The sequence below is a fragment of the Alnus glutinosa genome, chromosome 8 (genome assembly GCF_958979055.1).
Source record: "Alnus glutinosa chromosome 8, dhAlnGlut1.1, whole genome shotgun sequence".
In the NCBI taxonomy this organism is placed as follows: Eukaryota; Viridiplantae; Streptophyta; class Magnoliopsida; order Fagales; family Betulaceae; genus Alnus; species Alnus glutinosa.
Genome location: NC_084893.1, coordinates 26,659,777 through 26,679,277, shown reverse-complemented (window position 1 = coordinate 26,679,277; position 19,501 = coordinate 26,659,777). Strand labels below are relative to the sequence as shown.

Genomic DNA, 19,501 nt, shown 5'->3' with positions numbered 1-19,501 from the left:
ACATGCTTTTGGTAGTAAGAATTAAAGTTTATCCATTAATGAACTTCCTTTTTCAGTGGGACCTATTAAACATGGCAATTCAATCATGACTTTCTCTTTCCCTCAGCACTCATAAGTCATGTCATATTGAATTAATTAACTTGTATTCATTTCATTCATTAAAGCATCTCCAACAGTATTGCTACTTTAGTCAAGTTTTTATAATTTTTTTCCTTTTTATTATTTTCAACAGATTAACCTCTTTAACTTTTTATTTTTCTTAAGGGGAGTGATACACTCACACTACACAACAATGGTACACCACCAAGGTACAATGGAGTAGGGTCCATGTGTGGACCCCACTCCATTGTGCATTGGTGTTGTGTCATTGTTGTATAGTGTAAGTATTTTAATCATTTCTCTTTTCTTAACGGTAAACAGTGAATCAACTAAAACTTTGTTTATTAATATTTTCTCTCTCCATCCACACCGCTATCACCCCTTCCGTCTAGTCTCCAACGGCACATATAGCAGACTCCATCGTCTCCGTCTCCATCTCCGTTTTTAGGAACTCCACAATCCCCGGCTTCCCCACCTTCAGATCGCCCACCACACGTTACAGAAAACACCGATACCATTCTCAATCCCTTGTTTGACTGCCGAGAAACACCAAGAAGAAGCAAATAAAATGTTGAATTTAGGACAAATTACCTCAATACACTGCACCACCGACAATCGACCACACTAATCACCATCGACCAGTTTTGGGTCTTGGGTGTGGGTGTGGGTGGGCAAGGCTAGTTTCAATGGTTTGGTTGTAGGTTTGATGAGGTTGGCCGGTTGGGGATGAGGACGGAAGAGAGAGAAAGAAAATAAAACAATAAAAAAAAAAATTATTAAAAAAAATTATTTAAAGAAAATGAAGAGTGAAATAGAGATTATTGTTGAAGTGTTTTTAAGAAAATTGGTAATTAAAGTAGAGATTGGTACTTTTTGAGTAGCTACTTTAACTCCAATTGCTGGAGATGCTCTTAGGCTCTAATTGAAAATTCAAGTTCTAGCACATCAACTCTAAAACCACTTTTTATATTATATCAATTACTTTTTAACAAATTTTTTTATTTTTTCATACAAAAATATTTAAAATTTCTCCTTACTTTATCACACATCAATCACTTATTATTTACTATTTAAGAAAAACTTTATTTATAACCCTTAATTTTTCATTACTTTTGCAAGTAAATACTTAAACTTTAAAAAGTATCAATTTATAGTATCCAACTTGCAATTTTTTTCAATTTCAACTATCCGTTAGAATTTCTGTTAAATTCTGTCAAAATTTCTAAAATACCCATGCGTTTTTTTTAAAAAATAATAATAATTTTTTTTCAAATATTCAGGCATAAGTACTTTTGTAAATTCCATTAAATTATGACTAACACATAAATCCTCGCAATCTTTTTCCTTGTTTTTCAACAAAAAAAAAGTATTTTGAAAATTTTGACAGGATTTAATAAAAAATTCTAATTGATTATTGAAATTGAAAAAAATTAAAAGATGAATACTCTAAGTTAATACTTTGTTAAGTTTGAATACTTAATTATAAAAGTGATAAAAGATCAAGGATTTTAAGTCAAATTTTCCTTATTATTTTTTTATTAAAAAAAAAAACACAATATATTTACTAAACACACCCATGATTATTATGAAACCTGCTTATATAACACTTGAATTAAAGGCATGCAACAATCTATAAATTAATTTTTATATATTAAACAAACAAAAAAAACTCTATATAATGTAACATATACGGATCGGACATACTCTAATGCTCACACAAAAGACGGGATAAAAAGTTCCCCATGTTTATAGAAAGTTCACCATTGGACTCCATTTTCTATTTTCAAACTAAAGTTTCAAGAATTTTTTACCTTGAGTTTGAGAGGGATGTTAGAATATATTCTAAATATAATATTATTAATTTATCTTTTTTAGTATAGGTTGATTTGTGTTTCCTAATATAAGTCGATTTAAGTTTACTTGTATAGGTTGACTTATTCAACTATAAATAGGGACTTATGTATTATAAACAATAAAAGTTATTGAACATAATATAGCCCTTGGGCTTTATCATGTAAACTTAGGTCATAAGCCGAATCACATAAATTCTCTGTTTATTTTATTTTTCTTGCTTCCGCTATTATTCTCACCTACGCTAGATCAAAAATTATGGAGCAGTCCAAACGAACCACTTCACACACGCCATGCACCATGTTGGGATTGGTGAGCCAACCTAATAACCGCTCAATTGGGCTTATCATATTTTTTTCTTCTTGGTCCACAGTCGGACCCTAGTCGGTTCTTGGCCCACAGTGCCTATCGATAATCGCCCAATTTGGCTCATCTTCTTCTTTTTTTTTCTCTCTCTTTTTGGCCTGCAATTGACCCCTAGTCGGTTCTTGGCCCACAGTGTCTATCGATAACAGCTCAAGTGGGCTCATCTTTTTTTTTTGTTAATGGCCCACAGTCAACCTCTTTTCAGTTTATGGCCCGTTGTCAACCCCTTTTCAAAAGAAAAGAAGAAGGAAAAAAAAAAAAAATAGTCAGCATCCCTCGGTCTTCACCATGGAACTCCGTTTTCTATTTTCAAACTCAAGCTTCCAGAATTTTCAACATTGAGTTTGAGGATGAGTTAGAATATATTATAAATATATTATGAATATAATATTATTAATTTATATTTCCATGTCTAGGTCGATTTGTGTCTCATAATATAAGTTGATTTAGGTTTGCCTGTATAGGTTGACTTATTCAACTATAAATAGGGACCTATGTATTGTAAATAATGTAGTCATTTAGGCTTTACCCTTTAGACGTAAGTCATAGACCAAACCATGTAAATTTTGTATCTTTTCTCTCTTACTTCCGCTATTATTATGCTTTTATTCTCTTTTAGATTTATACGCAAATATTTCAACAATGAAAATGGTTATTTCAATTGTTAGAGCCTTATCATATACTCTAACATAGATTGTTTTATTCAACCTTATTTCATTTTTAATAAAAGCATTTCTATTGTTTTTAATAAAATAGTCTTTTTTTTTTACATGTCCACATAAGAGAGTGGAGGAGGATTCAAATTAGTGACCTCCGTTTCATGAGGCGTAATCTCCAACCGATTGAACTACCCTTTATAGACTTTTTATTAGACTACAAAATTAAAGACTCCGCATCTTAAATTAATTTGTAGTACGTATGTGCCAGATTTGCAAATCACAGCAACATACTTTTGGCAGTAAGATTTTTCAAAAAAAAAAAACTTCTGGCAGTAAGAATTAAAGTTTATCCATTAATCAACTTCCTTTTTCAGTGAGACCTAATTAAACATGGAAGATCAATCATGACTTTCTCTTTCCCTAACCACTCATGTCATGTTGAATTAATTAACCTTGTACTCATTTCATTCATTAGGCTCTAATTAGAAATTCAAGATCGAGTACATTAACTCTAAAATATTACACGTTTTTTTATATCACATTAATTATTTTTTAATAATTTATTTTTATTAAAAAAATTTCTATTTTATATTACATCAATTATTTCTCATTATTATTATTTTTATTACAACTCAAAATATTTACCAAACACACCCATGATTATCATGCATCCTGCTTATATAACACTTAAAAGGCCTGCAGCAATCTATAAATTAATTTATATAAAAGTAATAAATAAAACCCCATTTAATGTTCACACAAAAGACAGGATAAATAGTTCCCCATGTTTATAGAAAGTTGACGAGTTATAAAAGCAACCGGTTTGTGTAGAATATAATTTTACGAGAAATTAACAGAATTTATTGTATTCTTATTTCAAATTTCTCATTCAAAAGTTTTAGGAGAAATTAACAGAATTTATTGTATTCTTAATTCAAATTTCTCATATTATGCAATTAATAATAGGAAGGAACTGCTCCATTATTAATATCTAGTAGCCAATAGGAGCAGCTAGCAGAGGATCCTAGCTCTGATTTAATAGATTGATATCTGCAGATTTGGGGAGGCTTTCTGGACCTTCTGCAACCCTTGAGCTCTCTGAAGGTATACTTCATCAACATTTCCACCATTAGCTTCACCTTCGTTTGAAATAGTAATGTAGAGGTGTTCCAAGACACAGCCATAGCAGAGCAGAAAGTGCAGGAAGCGAAGTTCATACCTTGTTCCCTTGAACCCTTTTACCTCCACCACTGTAAGAGTGTTGAAGCACTTGAAGGGGAAGCATTGCCCCCAGAACTTATCAGGGTTCAACTCATAAGGAGGTGTGTAATCCTAAAACAAACCAAATAAAAGAAAAAGTATATCTCAGGTTTATTTTAGTTCAAGGCATGCAAAGGTATGTATTTTCAGAAATCCTTATTAATACTCACATCAAGAACTCTTCCGGGGCCTATTTGAATTGTAAGAGTCTCCAAACAAGGGCTACTGTGCATGAAGAAGCTTATTCCACAAAATTCATTTTCATGCATAGCAGTCTTCAATGTCAAATGCTTTAAGTTCAAGGGAAAACTCATCTTCAATGGCTCTTCTCCACATGGAATAACCTAAAAATAGTGAAGGCAAGGAGAAGATCACACTCAGTTCATAAAGAAAAAAAGTTGCGTGTTTTAAGTAATTTTTTTTTTTTTTCTTTTTCTTTTAGGTGGCTGACATGAGAAAACACTTAAAATATTTCATATCAGTCGGTGTGAAATGGGTGGAAAGAATAACAATATTACTCTTTCTCAAATATATAATATTGAATATTGTCATTTTGAAGTAGAAAAATGTGAAGTCATGAACTCAGTATATAATGCTAGTAATTCCTCTTGAAAAACAATAAAAATTGTCTCGATCTCCATGAGGTACAATATATGAGGCAAAGGTCAAATTTCTTCTAGGTGACACAATTAAGATATATATACAGAAGATGGCCGGAGGGGTAGATATTTCTAAAATACCCTAAAAATCCATATTTGTTGTAAGGTGAACCCTAAAAATTAATTAAGCTCATTTGGTAATTGATAATGCCTTTTAAGACTACTTTTTGTTTTTTTTTTAAGCAAAAATTTAAAAGTATTAACAAACAACTTAACATATAAAACATTCAAATACTTTTATTTTTATGTCACATCAAAACTAAAAAGTACAAAGCATAATCTAAAAAAGCATTATCGAACTAGCTTATTGTTTCCCCCATCCCCAAAAAAAAAAAAATTTCCCATTGTTTTCCTCCCAAAAAAAAAAAAAAATCTTTTTATAATTTTACCCCACATCAAAATTCATGGTTCCGTGTGTGTATATGCGTATGCATTTGAAGTAAATGGGTAAATCTAATTGTAAAGTTCAGGGCATGTTTAGGTAACACTTGTTTTTTTATTATATTTTATTATATTTCAAAAGCATGTTTGGGTTGATTTTATGAATTAAAATTCAACTCAAATTTTATCCAACTTTTTATAATTTTGTTTTAGGTTCTCTAAACTATCCAAACATAATATATATATATATATATATATATATATAAATAAAAAAATAAAAAATAAATTTTATTGGGATTCACAATTTTATATATATATAAAGTAGAATTTAATACAAAAAAAAAAAAAAAAAAAAAAAAAACGCACACCCAAACAAATCCTTAGATATCGGAAACAAGTTCATAGTCAATGTGAACCAAAGAGGTACCACATAAATTGTCATAACTTTTCGCATGAAATCAAAATTTGGAAGAAATTGACTGGAATTTATAGTGCCTAGAGATTTTGTAAATAAGAAATGCTAGAATTCATTCTAGTGTCCTCCTGTAATCTTTATATGCTGACATAATAACCTGTTTTTAATATAAAAAAATTAAAAAAAAAAACGACAACTTGATTTTCTCTTATGTTTTTATTAAAAAATACAATATGTCATGTCAGCACAAAAAAACTTCAAAAAAATATATGAAGGAATTTTAAGATTTCTCGTTTTATATATATATATATACAAGCTAAGTAAACTCCAACAGCTAAACCATGAATTATATATGCTTTAAAGAAAAAGAAAATCTGATATATAAAAAAGAAAATGAAATATATAGATATATGAGAATAAAAAGTTCAAGATCTATTAATTAAAGGAATCATACCTGAAGCATGTAACTGCAAACTGTCAAAATCCTGATGGGGTAAAGTTGTTCAAGGAGTCCACAAAGAACATCACCTAAAGCTTCATTAAATTCAAACTCAAGCCCAAAATCAAGATCTGCCTCTTCCATGCAATCCCGGTTTATCTCTACCTCAAAAAAGCCCACTGCCCCAGAATATTTCAAGAACCTTAAATTGGGTGCTTCTATGGCATACCAACCTTCAAGAAATTTGCACTTGTCGATGACCAAACTTCTTAGCCGCAAATTTGGCCCCTTAATATCAAGCTGCTCTATGTTCCAACACTTGTTCAAACTCAAACTCTCAAGCAGCCGACAATTCACTAAGATTGCTTCGATAACTGACATCCTTAACTCAAGCCAACCCAAGGATAGATCCTTAAGTGCTCCGAAATTCATGAACTCAGGCAAACGAAAACTGCAAGAAAACAACTTGAGAGATTCAAGAACTGCATGTCCATACACGTTCAATGGCAAATCAAACAACGCTGCATGGTCATGATCTAGATCGTCTTCCCTCCAAGTTGGGTCAGAAAAATCAAGGCCTAACACTTTCACATTGCGCTTAATGGCAAATGCAATGCAAAGCTCCATTTCCCCGCGAAAATCTCCAGGCTTCAAGCATGTGAGTTGAAAGCTTTCTATATTCGGTTCTCGATAGTTCTCCATCCACTGTCGTACAAAATGGATGAAAACCCGTCTCTGAGTTTCTTGGCTTTCATCTGATTCGCCAACACTTACAAAGAATCTCTCGTCGAACTCTATCCTCTTTGTTGCGCGCCATACATGGCGCCAACGCTTGGATAGAACGCAAGTTCTTGCCGCTTCCTTGAAGGACAAGAAAGAGATGATGATGAAGAGAATGTGGTCAGTCAACTTCATGAACATGTCAAAGTTCCTGTCCATCGCTATTATCGCTCTGAGTTTCTTGGGTAAAAGGCAGATGGTGGGTTTTTTATATCGGTTATATTGGTGATGCCTGAAGCGTTGCAAGAAGGAAATGGTTGCGGTTTCGACGAAACGTTGCGTCTCTTTGAAAAATTTAGATCTTTTGGCGGGCATGAGATTTATGAAAACAGACGAAAAGTTGAGGTCACTTCAGTTTTAATGACTTGATGCACATATATCTGTTGATGTGATCTAACCATCAATGGTCAAATTAAACCATCAAGTCACGTACGTGATTTCTTACGGAGGAAGCACGTATCTCTGCACAGCATTAATTGAATTAAGGCGAACTTTTTTAATTATATATATATATAAAAGAGGGATGTTATGATGTAATTTTTTAATTTTTTTTAAATTGATGTATCTTTTTAAATTATTATTAGATTCGTTATGAATTATTATTATATTTTAATATTTTAAAAATTATATAATTTTTTTAAAAATAAAATATATAATTCTTAGCCTTACTTTTTATATAGGCTTTATTTGATAAGGAAAGAAGAGATAAATATGATATAGAGTAAAAAAAAATTTGTATAGAAAAGTAAAAAAATTTGTATCGTAGTGAATTTTTATATTTAAATAGTAATAAAAAATTATTGATGTAATATAAAGTTAAAATGTTTTGAAATTAATTATTTTTTGAAAAAGTAAAGAGGGAAAAGAAGAATTTTATGTCCTTTGCCAAACAAGCCCATATACATAGAGAGAGGGTGGGGGGGGTGGGGGGGAGTGTATAATTTATTGTTTTGTGAAACAAGTGACTGAAGAAAGTGAATGGAGAAGTTAAAGAATCTGTGATAGAATAATCCATAAGAGGAAGTGACTGAAGAAAGTGAATGGAGAAGTTAAAGAATCTGCGATAGAATAATCCATAAGAGGAAGAAAAAAGTTGAAAAAAAAAAAAAAAAAAAAAAAAGGGAGTTGCTTTACAGTAAAATATTTTGCCGTGAGCTGCCAATTTTTCTTCTTTACTCGTATTCTCTTAAATGTGTAGTAAGAATTGTGTTAAAAGAAAAATGATATTTGTTTTACGTGGAAGTAAGATTTAAGGATATTAAGTTTTAGATTTGAGTGATTTTTCTTCGTCATATTTTTGTACTGGATTGTTGGTTTAATTTGTAAATTTTTTTGCGATTGCCTTTGCCTATGGACGAACTTTACATTGAAAGGATCACGTCAATTCTAGTGTTTTTTGTCTGATTATTTTGTGCTATCAATTAATTATATACGATAAGTATGGTGAGTACCAAGTATGACGTCCGAAAGTTTAATAGTAAGAACAATTTATTTCTTTGACAAAGAAGAATGAAAGATCTTTTTTTATTCCATAAGAAGTCTACAAGTTCAAAAGTTACAATAATCTCATAGCTCAAGCCATGAAAGTTACAATTTTACACGTACAATTCTCATTATGAGAACAATCATCTTGAAGCCCCTACCATCTCCCAAAATCACAACACAAAAGGCCCATACCATCTAGTGGTGCATCAAGATCCCATCAACCATAGCAAACTCACAAATACAATAATCACTCATGAAAACACAAACACAAATGTTTGAATTCTCATTCGTGCTCTGAGATAGAATACTTTAGCCTCCAGGCATGATTTCTTTTCCATGAGGACGTGTTTCTTTATCATACGAGTTAAAAAATAGAAAAAAAGAAGAAAAAAAAAGCGCCATAAAGGAAAACGGTGAGAATAAAACGAACACCTATTTGGGTATTTAATAAAAAATATTCACTTACATTTTTTGGGTCATACATAGCACACCCAAAGAACCACCTCACATGATTGGTTGTCGTCCAGGAAGTTCGAAATGGGGCTAGAAGTCCGCAATTGCATTGCTTCCAAATCTACTCTCACCAATGATATTGTAGACGACGACATGAACAGTGATTGCCCATATCGCATTTAAACCCTAATTGAAGAGAGCAAGATGGGAACACATACACTATAAAACTAAATGAAAATTACACAAACCTTTTTCAACTTCCTGTTGCAGACTTCATCTACACTATCTCCTCCTCCCAACAATTTTTTTTTCTTTTCTTTTTTTTAATTTTTAATTTTCATCATTAGTTTTTTCCTATTGTTCATCTAAATTTGTCTGAAATTGAAGAGAGCAAGATTCTCTCCACCTTCATTCAAATATCAAACGCAACATCACAGATCAATGCATTCTGATCTTATGCGTAGGATCGGATTAAATGATGGTTGTCGATGCGTATTCTGATTTGTCACTTCACAAAACGGTACATATCAAGCTGGATGGACGAACGCTAGTAAATTGGGAGGAAAGGTAACGAAATGATCTATTACACCTTTTCGATAAACTCATGGAGCTAAAATTGGAAGAAGAAAAAATTAAATAAAATTGAAGTGTTATCTATTTTCACATGTTGATTGAGGAATTTCTTTAAAAAAACCATAAATTTTAAAGGGGTCAAAGCACATAAATAGAGCATTTTGCTGTTGTAAACTGCATAGGTAACTCGTTTTTAAAGTTTGAGAAAAATATTAAAAAAAATTTCCTGAACTAACAACCGATTTTAAAATAGTTCCCTAAATTTCTAAGTGCACTATTGTGACTTGTCAAACTACCAAAGCGTGAAAAAAAATGTTACTTTTGTCGAAATATTCCTATAATACCCTTATTCTCTTCAAATCTAAAATAACAAATTAAATAAACTTGGAAAAACAATTAATATAAAACTAAAAAGTTAAATAACTTAAAAACTTAATAAATTATTTTTAAAAATAAATAAATAAAAAGAAGAAAAAGGGGTGGCTGCGTGCCACCCCCAGCCACCTCTGGGTGGCTCACAGGCCACTCGAGGTGGGGAAGACACCCCCAATGGTGAATCTGGGGTGGCTTGAAGGCATACCACAAGAAGCTAGGGATGGTGCGTGCTACCGCCGGCCCATGAGGGCAACTGCGAGTCACCCCGGCTTCTTCTAGGTGGCTGGGGGTGGCGCGCGACCACCCTAATGGGCTGAGGGTGGCAGCGGGCCACCCCTAGCCACCTCTTAGGGTGGCAATGGGCTACCCCCAACCACCTATAGCCAAAGGGTGGCTGTTGAGCCACCAATTTTCTTATTATTTTTTCTTTTTTCTTTTTAATTAAAAATTTTAAGAGATAATTACTCTTTCCCCCCATGAACTACCAACTTTTGCAGAAATCTCCCATAAACTATCAACTTGATCAAAATATAGCATTCAATTACCAAAGTTACATGTTTTTCCCCATTCCATCAGTCAGAGTGATTAAATCCGATGGTCAACGGGTCATGTGCAGGTCACGTGCCGTTTTAATGAATTTTCTTTCTATTTTGCCCTCAGCTCCCTCATTAAATGATTTTGAAAAAAAAAAAATACAAAAAAGGAACAAAGCAAGTGAAACATTCATGGTTACAGAGCTCAACTCATACTTTCTTCGTCGCTCTCTCTCTCTCTTGGTTCAAATGGATTTGAGAGATCCAAACAGCTCGATCCTCCAATGAACCTACGGTGGCCGAGTCAAAGGTGGATCCCGACGAACCCATGAGACCTAAGACCCGATCAGTGGGTTGTCACCAGTGGGTGGACGATGGCGGAACCAGGGGAGGCCAATCCTCCATGGGTCAATGCCGTCAGAACTAGGGGAGACTTCTAGTGGAACTTCCGGCGCGTCAAGCCGATTTCTGGTGGATTGAGGTGCGTTTTCTAGCGATTGGGCGAAAGATGGTCTGTGTGATACTATTCCAGTGAATTCTGAGGAATTTTCAATGGATAATTCCTTGAAAATTCTTATCATTTCCATTTGGTTTATTACTAATAAATTGAGTGATTTGGTTGAGCTATGATTTTGATTTTCATAGGTGGATTTCTTGTTGGCCATGTTGGACGATTGCTTGTGTTTCCTTTGTGTTAGTCGTGTCCTCTGTTTGTGGAGATTTTGGAGGTTGTAATGTATGTTGGGATAATCTCCTTGTGTCAGGGTTGGCCGAACAGCTTGCTGGATGTAGTTTTACCCCTGTTTTGTTGGTCTCAACTGTGGATGAGTTTTGCCCATGTTCTGAGTATTTTGGTATACGGTTGTGATGTTCTGATTTTGAGTATATGATGAGTGCCAAATATTGTGTATTTGGACCCCTTGATTTACGTAAGTTAGACCTTTAGCCTTGTTATTTTCTGATGCTTTGGTTAGTTTTTGTGTTTTTATGTTTTGTAGGTTAATAAGTGAGGAATGGCAAAATTCATGTGGAATTGCTTGGAAAATTCGGAAGTTCTGAAGAATTCGATCGATCGAACTTAAAAGTCGATCGATCGAATTTTGCCCGAAGTCGATCGATCGAATAAAAGTCAATCGATCGAAATTTTTCAGAACTTACTTTTGCAGAAGCGCGCCAGAACACCCAATCAGGAGCTTCTCCATGACAAAAAGCAGTTCTCCCTCTGATTTTCGCAGCAGAACACGCTGGTTGCATGACCTTGGTTGTCTCTAGCAAGAGAGGAACCCTAGAGGGGGTTAGAGAAGTCATTTTACATGGGTTTCTAGCCCTAATTTCCTTCTATAAAAGCCATAGCCATACCTCCTTGTAGAGAGAGTTCAGAGAACAGTAGCTAGGTTTAATTTCGTGCATTTTGTAGTGTATTCCAGTAGCTTTTGTTCTTAGGCACTTTCTTTTTGTAAGCTTTCATTTTATTTCCATGGTTGTTCTTCATTTTCTTATGGTGTTCTTAGTCATGGAAGGCTAGTAACTTCAACTAAGGTTGATGATGAAACATTTTCATTGATGACACTCACACTCTTGTTATAATACTTGCACATTTGATGATATATCATATTTGTTGTTCAAGTTCCATTCATTTAAATGCTTTATCTTTTGCAATGAATGTGATTGTTGGTAGATATAAGACATTTAATGTGTTTCAACCGATGGATACATTGTTTTATCGATTTGAATGATGATATCCATTGTGATTTGTTCATTGAATGGATACATTGGATGATTTGATTTCAAATGGGTACTCTTTGTGATTTATCTTTGAGTTGGATTCATTCAATGGTTCTAGAATATGTGGTTGAGAAACTTGAATGACATCCTAAGCTTAATGTTCTTTGGGTATTCAAGTAGAAACCAAGAAGTGTGAGTTGTTGGATTTGGTTTGGTAGATTCCTTAGCTTTAGTTCCTTTTAATTTGCACATTTCATTTCATCTCTTTTGTTTAGTCTTTTACTCTTGAATCAATCCTCAAACCTTTGGAACTAGGTTAAAATGAAGTTGATTAAACAAGACACCAACATTTGACCATTTCCCTGTGGATTCGACCTCGCACTTGCATAACGCTATATTGCAAACGATTCGTGCACTTGCGAGTACTCTTTAAAACACACATCAGTATACGTTTGGATAGTGTTGGTAGATTGTTAATCGGATTTTCATGGGCTAAATATGCAATTTTTGAACCATGCATACAGCTTGATCTGCTCTGTTTTATAAGAACCGTGTGAAATTTGCATAATTTGAGCTGAATTCAAAAGCTTTTAAACTCTATTTGCAGTTTGGACATGTTTTATTATTGAAAATAGTATGTCATTTGTGTAATTGTAGCTGAATATGATTATTTGTATATATAATTTTCTTGGTACATATCACCAACACGGCAATCACTAACAGCAATTCTAGTAAAATATGAAGTCAAAGATGTTATCATAAATTGTAGAAAGAATTGTTGGCATTTACTTATTAAAAAAATAAATAAATAAATAAACTGTAACTTTGGTACATGGGGATAATTACATTTTCCCCTCATGAACTATCACCATCTTTCAACATGCCCACATGAACTGACAACGAAGATAAGGGTAAAATAGAAAGAAAATTCATTAAAACGGCCTGTGACCCGCACATGACTTGTTGACCGTCGGATTTAATCCCTCTGACTGATGGAATGGGGGAAAATGTATAACTTTGGTAATTGAATGCTCTATTTTGGTCAAGCTGGTAGTTCATGAGGGATTTCTGCAAATGTTGGTAGTTCATAGGGAAAAAAGATATGACGCAGGGTAAGGATTCTCAAGAACAGAACAATAAGAAAACTTCAATCACAAGAAAAGAAACTGTGGTAACGGATCACCCTTGGGGGTGAGATGTCTCAACTTAAAGCAGCCAAATTGTTATTCAAAAACTGAGAAACTCTGAAATACAACTTAAATACTCCAAAGTAAGCCTAAACCTAGAGTGCAAACTGACGGGCTAAAGCCCATTATTAGAATAAAACCTCATACTAAAGTTCACGTAAATAATAAAAGACCAATCATAAAAGACTGTTTTATTCCCTAACAGAAATTCAAATAGAAAATAGCAGCACTGTTGCCGCCGCCAATTCCCTCCCATCGGAAAAGAACTTAACTCCGACAAGTTGGTGGCAATGTAAGCTTCATAGAGGTCAGGATGGAGACGTTGCACTTCTTCAGTCCACAACCAAGAACAATCTGAGAGACGGCGATTCTTCCACTGAACCAAAAACTTCTGGTAACCCCCTCGGCAAGTAGACACAATTTGATCCTCAAGGATAGCTTCAATCTCATCACGAGGTTTGGTGCCTTTAGGTATATTCAAAGGTGGGACAGGAACTTCAGCATCAGCAAAATGTGGAGTATACGCAATAAGGTCCTCAACATTAAAAATGGGACTAATCTGGAGATCAAAAGGAAGCTCAATATGATAGGCGTTAGTCCCTAATCGGCGAAGGATCTTAAAGGGACCAGCAGAACGATGATGAAGCTTATGAACAGCTCCACAAGGAAACCTTTTTCGGGCGAATACGGACCATGACAAGATCATCAACTTGAAATTCAACATGTCGTCTATGTGGATCAGCTGCAGCTTTGTAGGATTGAGCACTCAGTGTAAGTTTATGACGGACCTCAGCATGGAGCTGCTGGATATGTTGAGCAAAATCCTTTGCAGCCTCGCTGTGACGTGTGGTAAGTGGAGTGTAGATAAATCCATGGGAAGACGTGGCCTAGTACCTGTCACAACTTCAAAAGGAGAAAGGTTAGTGCTCCGGTTAACCGAGCTATTGTAAGCAAACTCCGCGTGAGGTAGCAGCAAATCCCAAGCCGCTTGATGGTCAGTCACCAAACAACGTAAGAGGTTACCCAAACTCTGGTTGACAACTTCGGTTTGGCCATCCATTTGAGCGTGGAAAGCACTGAAAAATTGCAGCTTAGTACCCATCTTGGCCCACAAAGTCTTCCAAAAATAACTAACAAACTTGGTATCTTGGTTAGAGACAATAGTTTTAGGCAGTCCATGAAGGTGGACAACCCTAGAAAAGAAAAGGGCTGCAACTTTGGAAGCGTCGTACGTCCGTGCGCAGGGGAGAAAATGTGCCATCTTAGAGAAGCGGTCTACCACAACAAAGATAGAGTCATGAACACGCACTGTGCGGGGTAGCCTAAGAACGAAGTCCATACTAATATCATTTCATGGTTGATCTGGAATAGGCAGCGGACTGTACAAGCCAGCATTGGTCTTGATACCCTTGGATAATTGATAGTGAAAACATCACGCTTGAGATGAGGCCAATAGAAGCGGTCTTCGACAAGGGAAATAGTTTTATCACGGCCAAAATGTCCGGCGAGTCCCCCAGCATGAAGTTCTCGGATGACAAACTCTCGGATAGATGTGTGAGGGAGACAAAGTTGAGTGCCTTCAAAGAGATACCCATTAAGAAGGGAATATTGCCCATCAGTCCGACTAGGTGAACTCAACAAAGTTTTGTAGCAAGTGCCAAAATCCGAATTAGTGGGATAAGCTTCTTTGACGGCCTCAAAACAAGTGATATATGTGGACAATTGAGAAAGGAGGAGAGACTTACAGCTAAGAGCATCAGCCACGGTATTATCTATTCCCGCTTTATGTCGAAGAACAAAAGTTAACTGCTGCAGGTAGTTCACCCAACGTGCATGGCGTGCATTGAGTTTCTTTTGATCATTTGAGTGCCGTAGGGAATCATGGTCAATGAACAATAAGAATTCCTGATGGATGAGATAATGACGCCAATGTTTGATAGTTTGCACAAGGGCATAGAGCTCTAAATCATATGTGGAATACCGTTTGTGTGCATCATTCAATTTCTCACTAAAAAATGCAATAGGATGCCCACCTTGATTGAGAACGCCGCCAATGCCGAAATGTGATGCATCACAAGGTATCTTGAAGGGGGCCTCAAAATTAGGAAGTCGTAGCATGGGGGCCTCTGTAAGTAGCTTCTTAATGGCTTTGAAAGCTTGCTGGGCAGCATTGGTCTAGATAAAGGAACCCTTCTTGGTGCATTCAGTAATGGGGCCATCGCGGAGCTAAATCCGTGCACGAACTTTCGATAGAACGAAGCAAGTCCATGGAAACTGTGCACCTCATGAACATTATTGCGGGTAGGCCAATCCATAATAGCACGAACCTTCCCAGGATCAGCAATGACTCCTTGAGAGGATACAATGAATCCGATGAAGATGACATTGTCTTGTGCAAAAGAACATTTCAACAAATAAACTTTCAAAACGGAGGGTTTGAAGCACCTGGTGAAGGTGGTCATCATGATCGGCTAAACTCCTGTTGAAAATGAGGATGTCGTCAAAGTAAACGACAACAAATTTATCAATGAATGGCTTAAGTACTTGATTCATAACCCACATGAAAGTACTTGAGGCGTTGGTGAGACCGAATGGCATAACAAGCACTCAAAGAGTCCATCGTGCGTCTTGAACTCGGTTTTCCACTCGTCCCTGGGGCGGATATGTATTTGATGATACCCGTTGCGAAGATGAATCTTGGAAAAGATGGTGGCACCGTGCAGCACATCAAGCATGTCATTAAGGCGTGGGATGGAAAAATGGTACTTCATCATGATTTTGTTGATTGCCCAACTATCGACACGCATCCGCCAACTCTGGTCTTTTTTTGGAGTTAACAACGCCGGCACGGCGCACGAGCTCATACTCTCTCGTAGGAAGCCACGATCAAGTAATTCCTGCACTTGACGTTGGAGTTCTTGGTGTTCCGTAGGACTCATCCGATAGGATGGAAGATTAGGCAGAGACGCTCCAGGAAATAGATCAATAACATGCTGGATATTCCTCGTCGGAGATAATGTATGTGGTAGCTCGTCGGGCATGGCATCCTGAAATTCCTGCAAAAGAGCCTCAATTTCAGTGGGGTACGAGTGTCGTTTAGGGGATGGAGCACCTGGTCGTGCTACTATGGCAATAAATAGTCCCTGTTCCATACAAGCTGTCGTGAATTTGCGGAGGGTCAACATGTAGCCTTCGACAGTGTTCTTTTCCCCTGCTAGTTGCTCAAACTCCTGCACCTTCATAGGTTTCAATACCAGCTTCTTCCCATGTTAAAAGGAGTATGTATTCCCATATCCATCGTATTGCACCTTGCGATCAAAAAGCCACGGGCAACCAAGAAGAATGTGGCATGTGCGCATGGGAATAATATCACACCACATGGCCTCTTCGTAGGTATTCCCAAGCGAGAAATTCACCAAGCACCGCTGCTTCACAGGGATAGAAGTGTTGTCCACCCAACTGACAAGGTGAGGCTTCAGATGTTTCTCAATGGGTAGCTTCAATTTTTGTATAGCTTCAAGAGAGATGACATTCATACCACTTCCATTGTCGATGATCATATTCAAAGCTTTGCCATTGTGCCCAACTCAAGTATGAAAAATATTCGTCTTATTACCAATAATCACCTTCATCTTCTTCCATTCGTTTGCCCGTAAGGATTCTTCTTATAACAAATAATGGCAAATCAGGAAACTCTAAGGTTTCTTCAGCAACTTCTGTTTCAGTGGCAGCACTGGGTCCAGAGGACTGTGGTTTAGCTTCTTCTTCTGGAGGATGCTCCTCGCAATATAGATTCGAGCGTGGCTCACGGGAGGGACACATAAAAGCATAGTGACCACGACCACCATAATTGTAACATTCCCCACTCCTCTTGTCATTCCTACCTTCGCCCATAGGTTGACCACGCTGTTCCCCTCGATCAATAGGGACGCGCTCGGCTGATATAGAAGCCTTAGAGGAAGCTCTCTCTCCTTGAGGTGGCCTGCTGGGTGCAGAGAAGTTCCCACGATCAGAGCCATAATTCCAACTAGACGATGAGCGTCGTGCACTCGTGAGCTTGGCTTGCTGTTCTAGCCGTAATGCCAATTGATACACTTCATCAAGGCTTGTGACTCAAACAGTAATCAATTCTCTGCTAATGTCTTCCCGCAGGCCAGCTTTGTAACGGGTAAGAGATTGGCGCTCTGTTTCGGTGAGACGGCTACGGACACTTAACTCATGAAAGTGATGGGTGTATTCATCTATCGTCGTATTCCCTTGTTTGTGCACCAGCAACTTAGCAAAGACCGAGTCTTCATAGTCCAACGGTAGATACTTTTCCTGTAGCTTGAGCTTCATCTTCTCCCAATCGGTTATGGGCAGTAACCGAAGGTGATGCAAATACTCCTCCACGCTATGCCACCATACACGAGCGTGCCCTTTGAGTTTCATCTTCACGAAATGTACCTTGCGGTCTGGGGAGAGACCGAACCAGTCAAAGTAATCTTCCATAGCGGTGAGCCAATCTTGGAATGCATAGGGTTCTAACTTGCCATGGAAATCTGACACATCAACTCGGACTCGCTTGGTGATATCGTCGCTACAATAATCATGGGTTGGATGATGCCCATGGAAAGGTGCACGTGCAACTCATGGTGGAGGTTGATAATCCCACACATGCATATGGGGGTTATGTCGGGCTAAATGGTGTGGTATGGGATTAAGAGGCTGCTCTGTCTCAGCTTGGTAGGTCTCGGAACCATCAATAGACTTCTTGGCTTCACCTTCACCTTTCACAGCCTTCCCACAATCAGTCGATACTTCCGGCTTGTCAAACATCTGCTCCCACATGAAGTCCATGCGCTGAGACATAGCGCCAAACTTCTCAATCAAATCAAACATGGCTTCGTCACGCTGCTGTTACGTGTATTGTTGCTCTCCATACGTCTTACCGCTCCAGGTCTGCATCTTGGACAGGAAAGCAAAAACAGAAACATGGGATACTTTGTGCTCTGATACCAATTTGATGCAGGGTAAGGATTTTCAAGAACAGAACAGTAAGAAAACTTCAATCACAAGAAAAGAAACTGTGGTAATGGATCACCCTTGAGGGTGAGACGTCTCAACTCAAAGCAGCTAAAATTGTTATTCAAAAACTGAGAAACTCTGAAATACAACTTATGCTAAAATACTCCAAAGTAAGCCTAAACCTATAGTGCAAACTGACGGGCTAATGCCCATTATTAGTATAAAACCTCATACTGAAGTTCACGTAAATAATAAAAGACGAATCATAAAAGACTGTTTTATTCCCTAACATAAAATAAAACAGAAAAGAGCAGTATTGCTGCCGCCGTCAAGGTAATTACCCCAAAATTTAATTTTTTTAATTTCTTTAACTTTTTAGTTTTTATGTATATTATATTAACAGTAACACGTGTCATGATTTTATTGATGACCTTGTCAAGAAAATTTGATTAGACACAACTAGCTAAAGTCTCCTTTGGAACTTTTTAAACAAAAATATGCACCATATCAAGTTATCGAACCAGAATCCTCTCCAGTTGAGAGGAACTGGAAAGGAACCAATCCTTTATATACAAAAGTATTTTTATAATTTTACATCATGTAAAAATATAAAAATACTCCTATGTATAAAGGACCTCCTCTCTAGTTGAAAATCAACCGGAAAGGATCCTGATGTCAAGTTATCAAGATCTGGATCCTCTCCGGTTCACTTAAACTGGAGAGGAGTCGGTTAAGAGCAGGGATGTTTCAAAGAAAAATTGAAGGTTCTAAATTTGCCACGGAGCACGCAAGCTCATATCAGTTTAACAAAATATCAAAATGGGCAAAAATACCCCTCTCTCTGTGTCCACTCTCCAGTCTCCACCACTCGTTAAACCCCTCTCTATGTCCACGGGTTACCGAAGTTCGAATCTGTCCACTTCTTGAGGATGTCATAGAGACCCATTTGGGTGGTGGAGTACAGAGCTTGGCTGAGGACAGTGGCGGAGATGCCCGAGAACAACGCTGCCACGCCTTCTTGCTGGACTAAGCGGACACCGACGACGAGTAGGCTCGGAGCGGAGAGTGAGGTGGCGTGGAAGGCGAGAGTCGAGCATAGATTTTGGACTGCCGGTTTCAGGATTGGGGCCTGGGTTTCACCCTGGAGCTACATTCGGACCTTGAGTAGGTCAAGTGGGTGGGTAGCACACCCTGCGAGAATTGAAGGTATGCCTCCTTCAAGGGGTTAAAATATCCAAGGTCGAGGTGTTTGTA

The 19,501-nt window shown here is 36.9% G+C and overlaps 1 protein-coding gene across 1 annotated transcript; it reads right to left on the bottom strand.

The window, feature by feature from the left end:
* Positions 1-6,138: 6,138 nt before the first annotated feature.
* LOC133876312 (putative F-box protein At3g29830) lies at positions 6,139-7,068 on the bottom strand. The gene has a single exon (XM_062314588.1). It carries the CDS (start codon positions 7,066-7,068, stop codon positions 6,139-6,141), a length of 930 nt encoding a protein of 309 aa, XP_062170572.1.
* Positions 7,069-19,501: the final 12,433 nt, after the last annotated feature.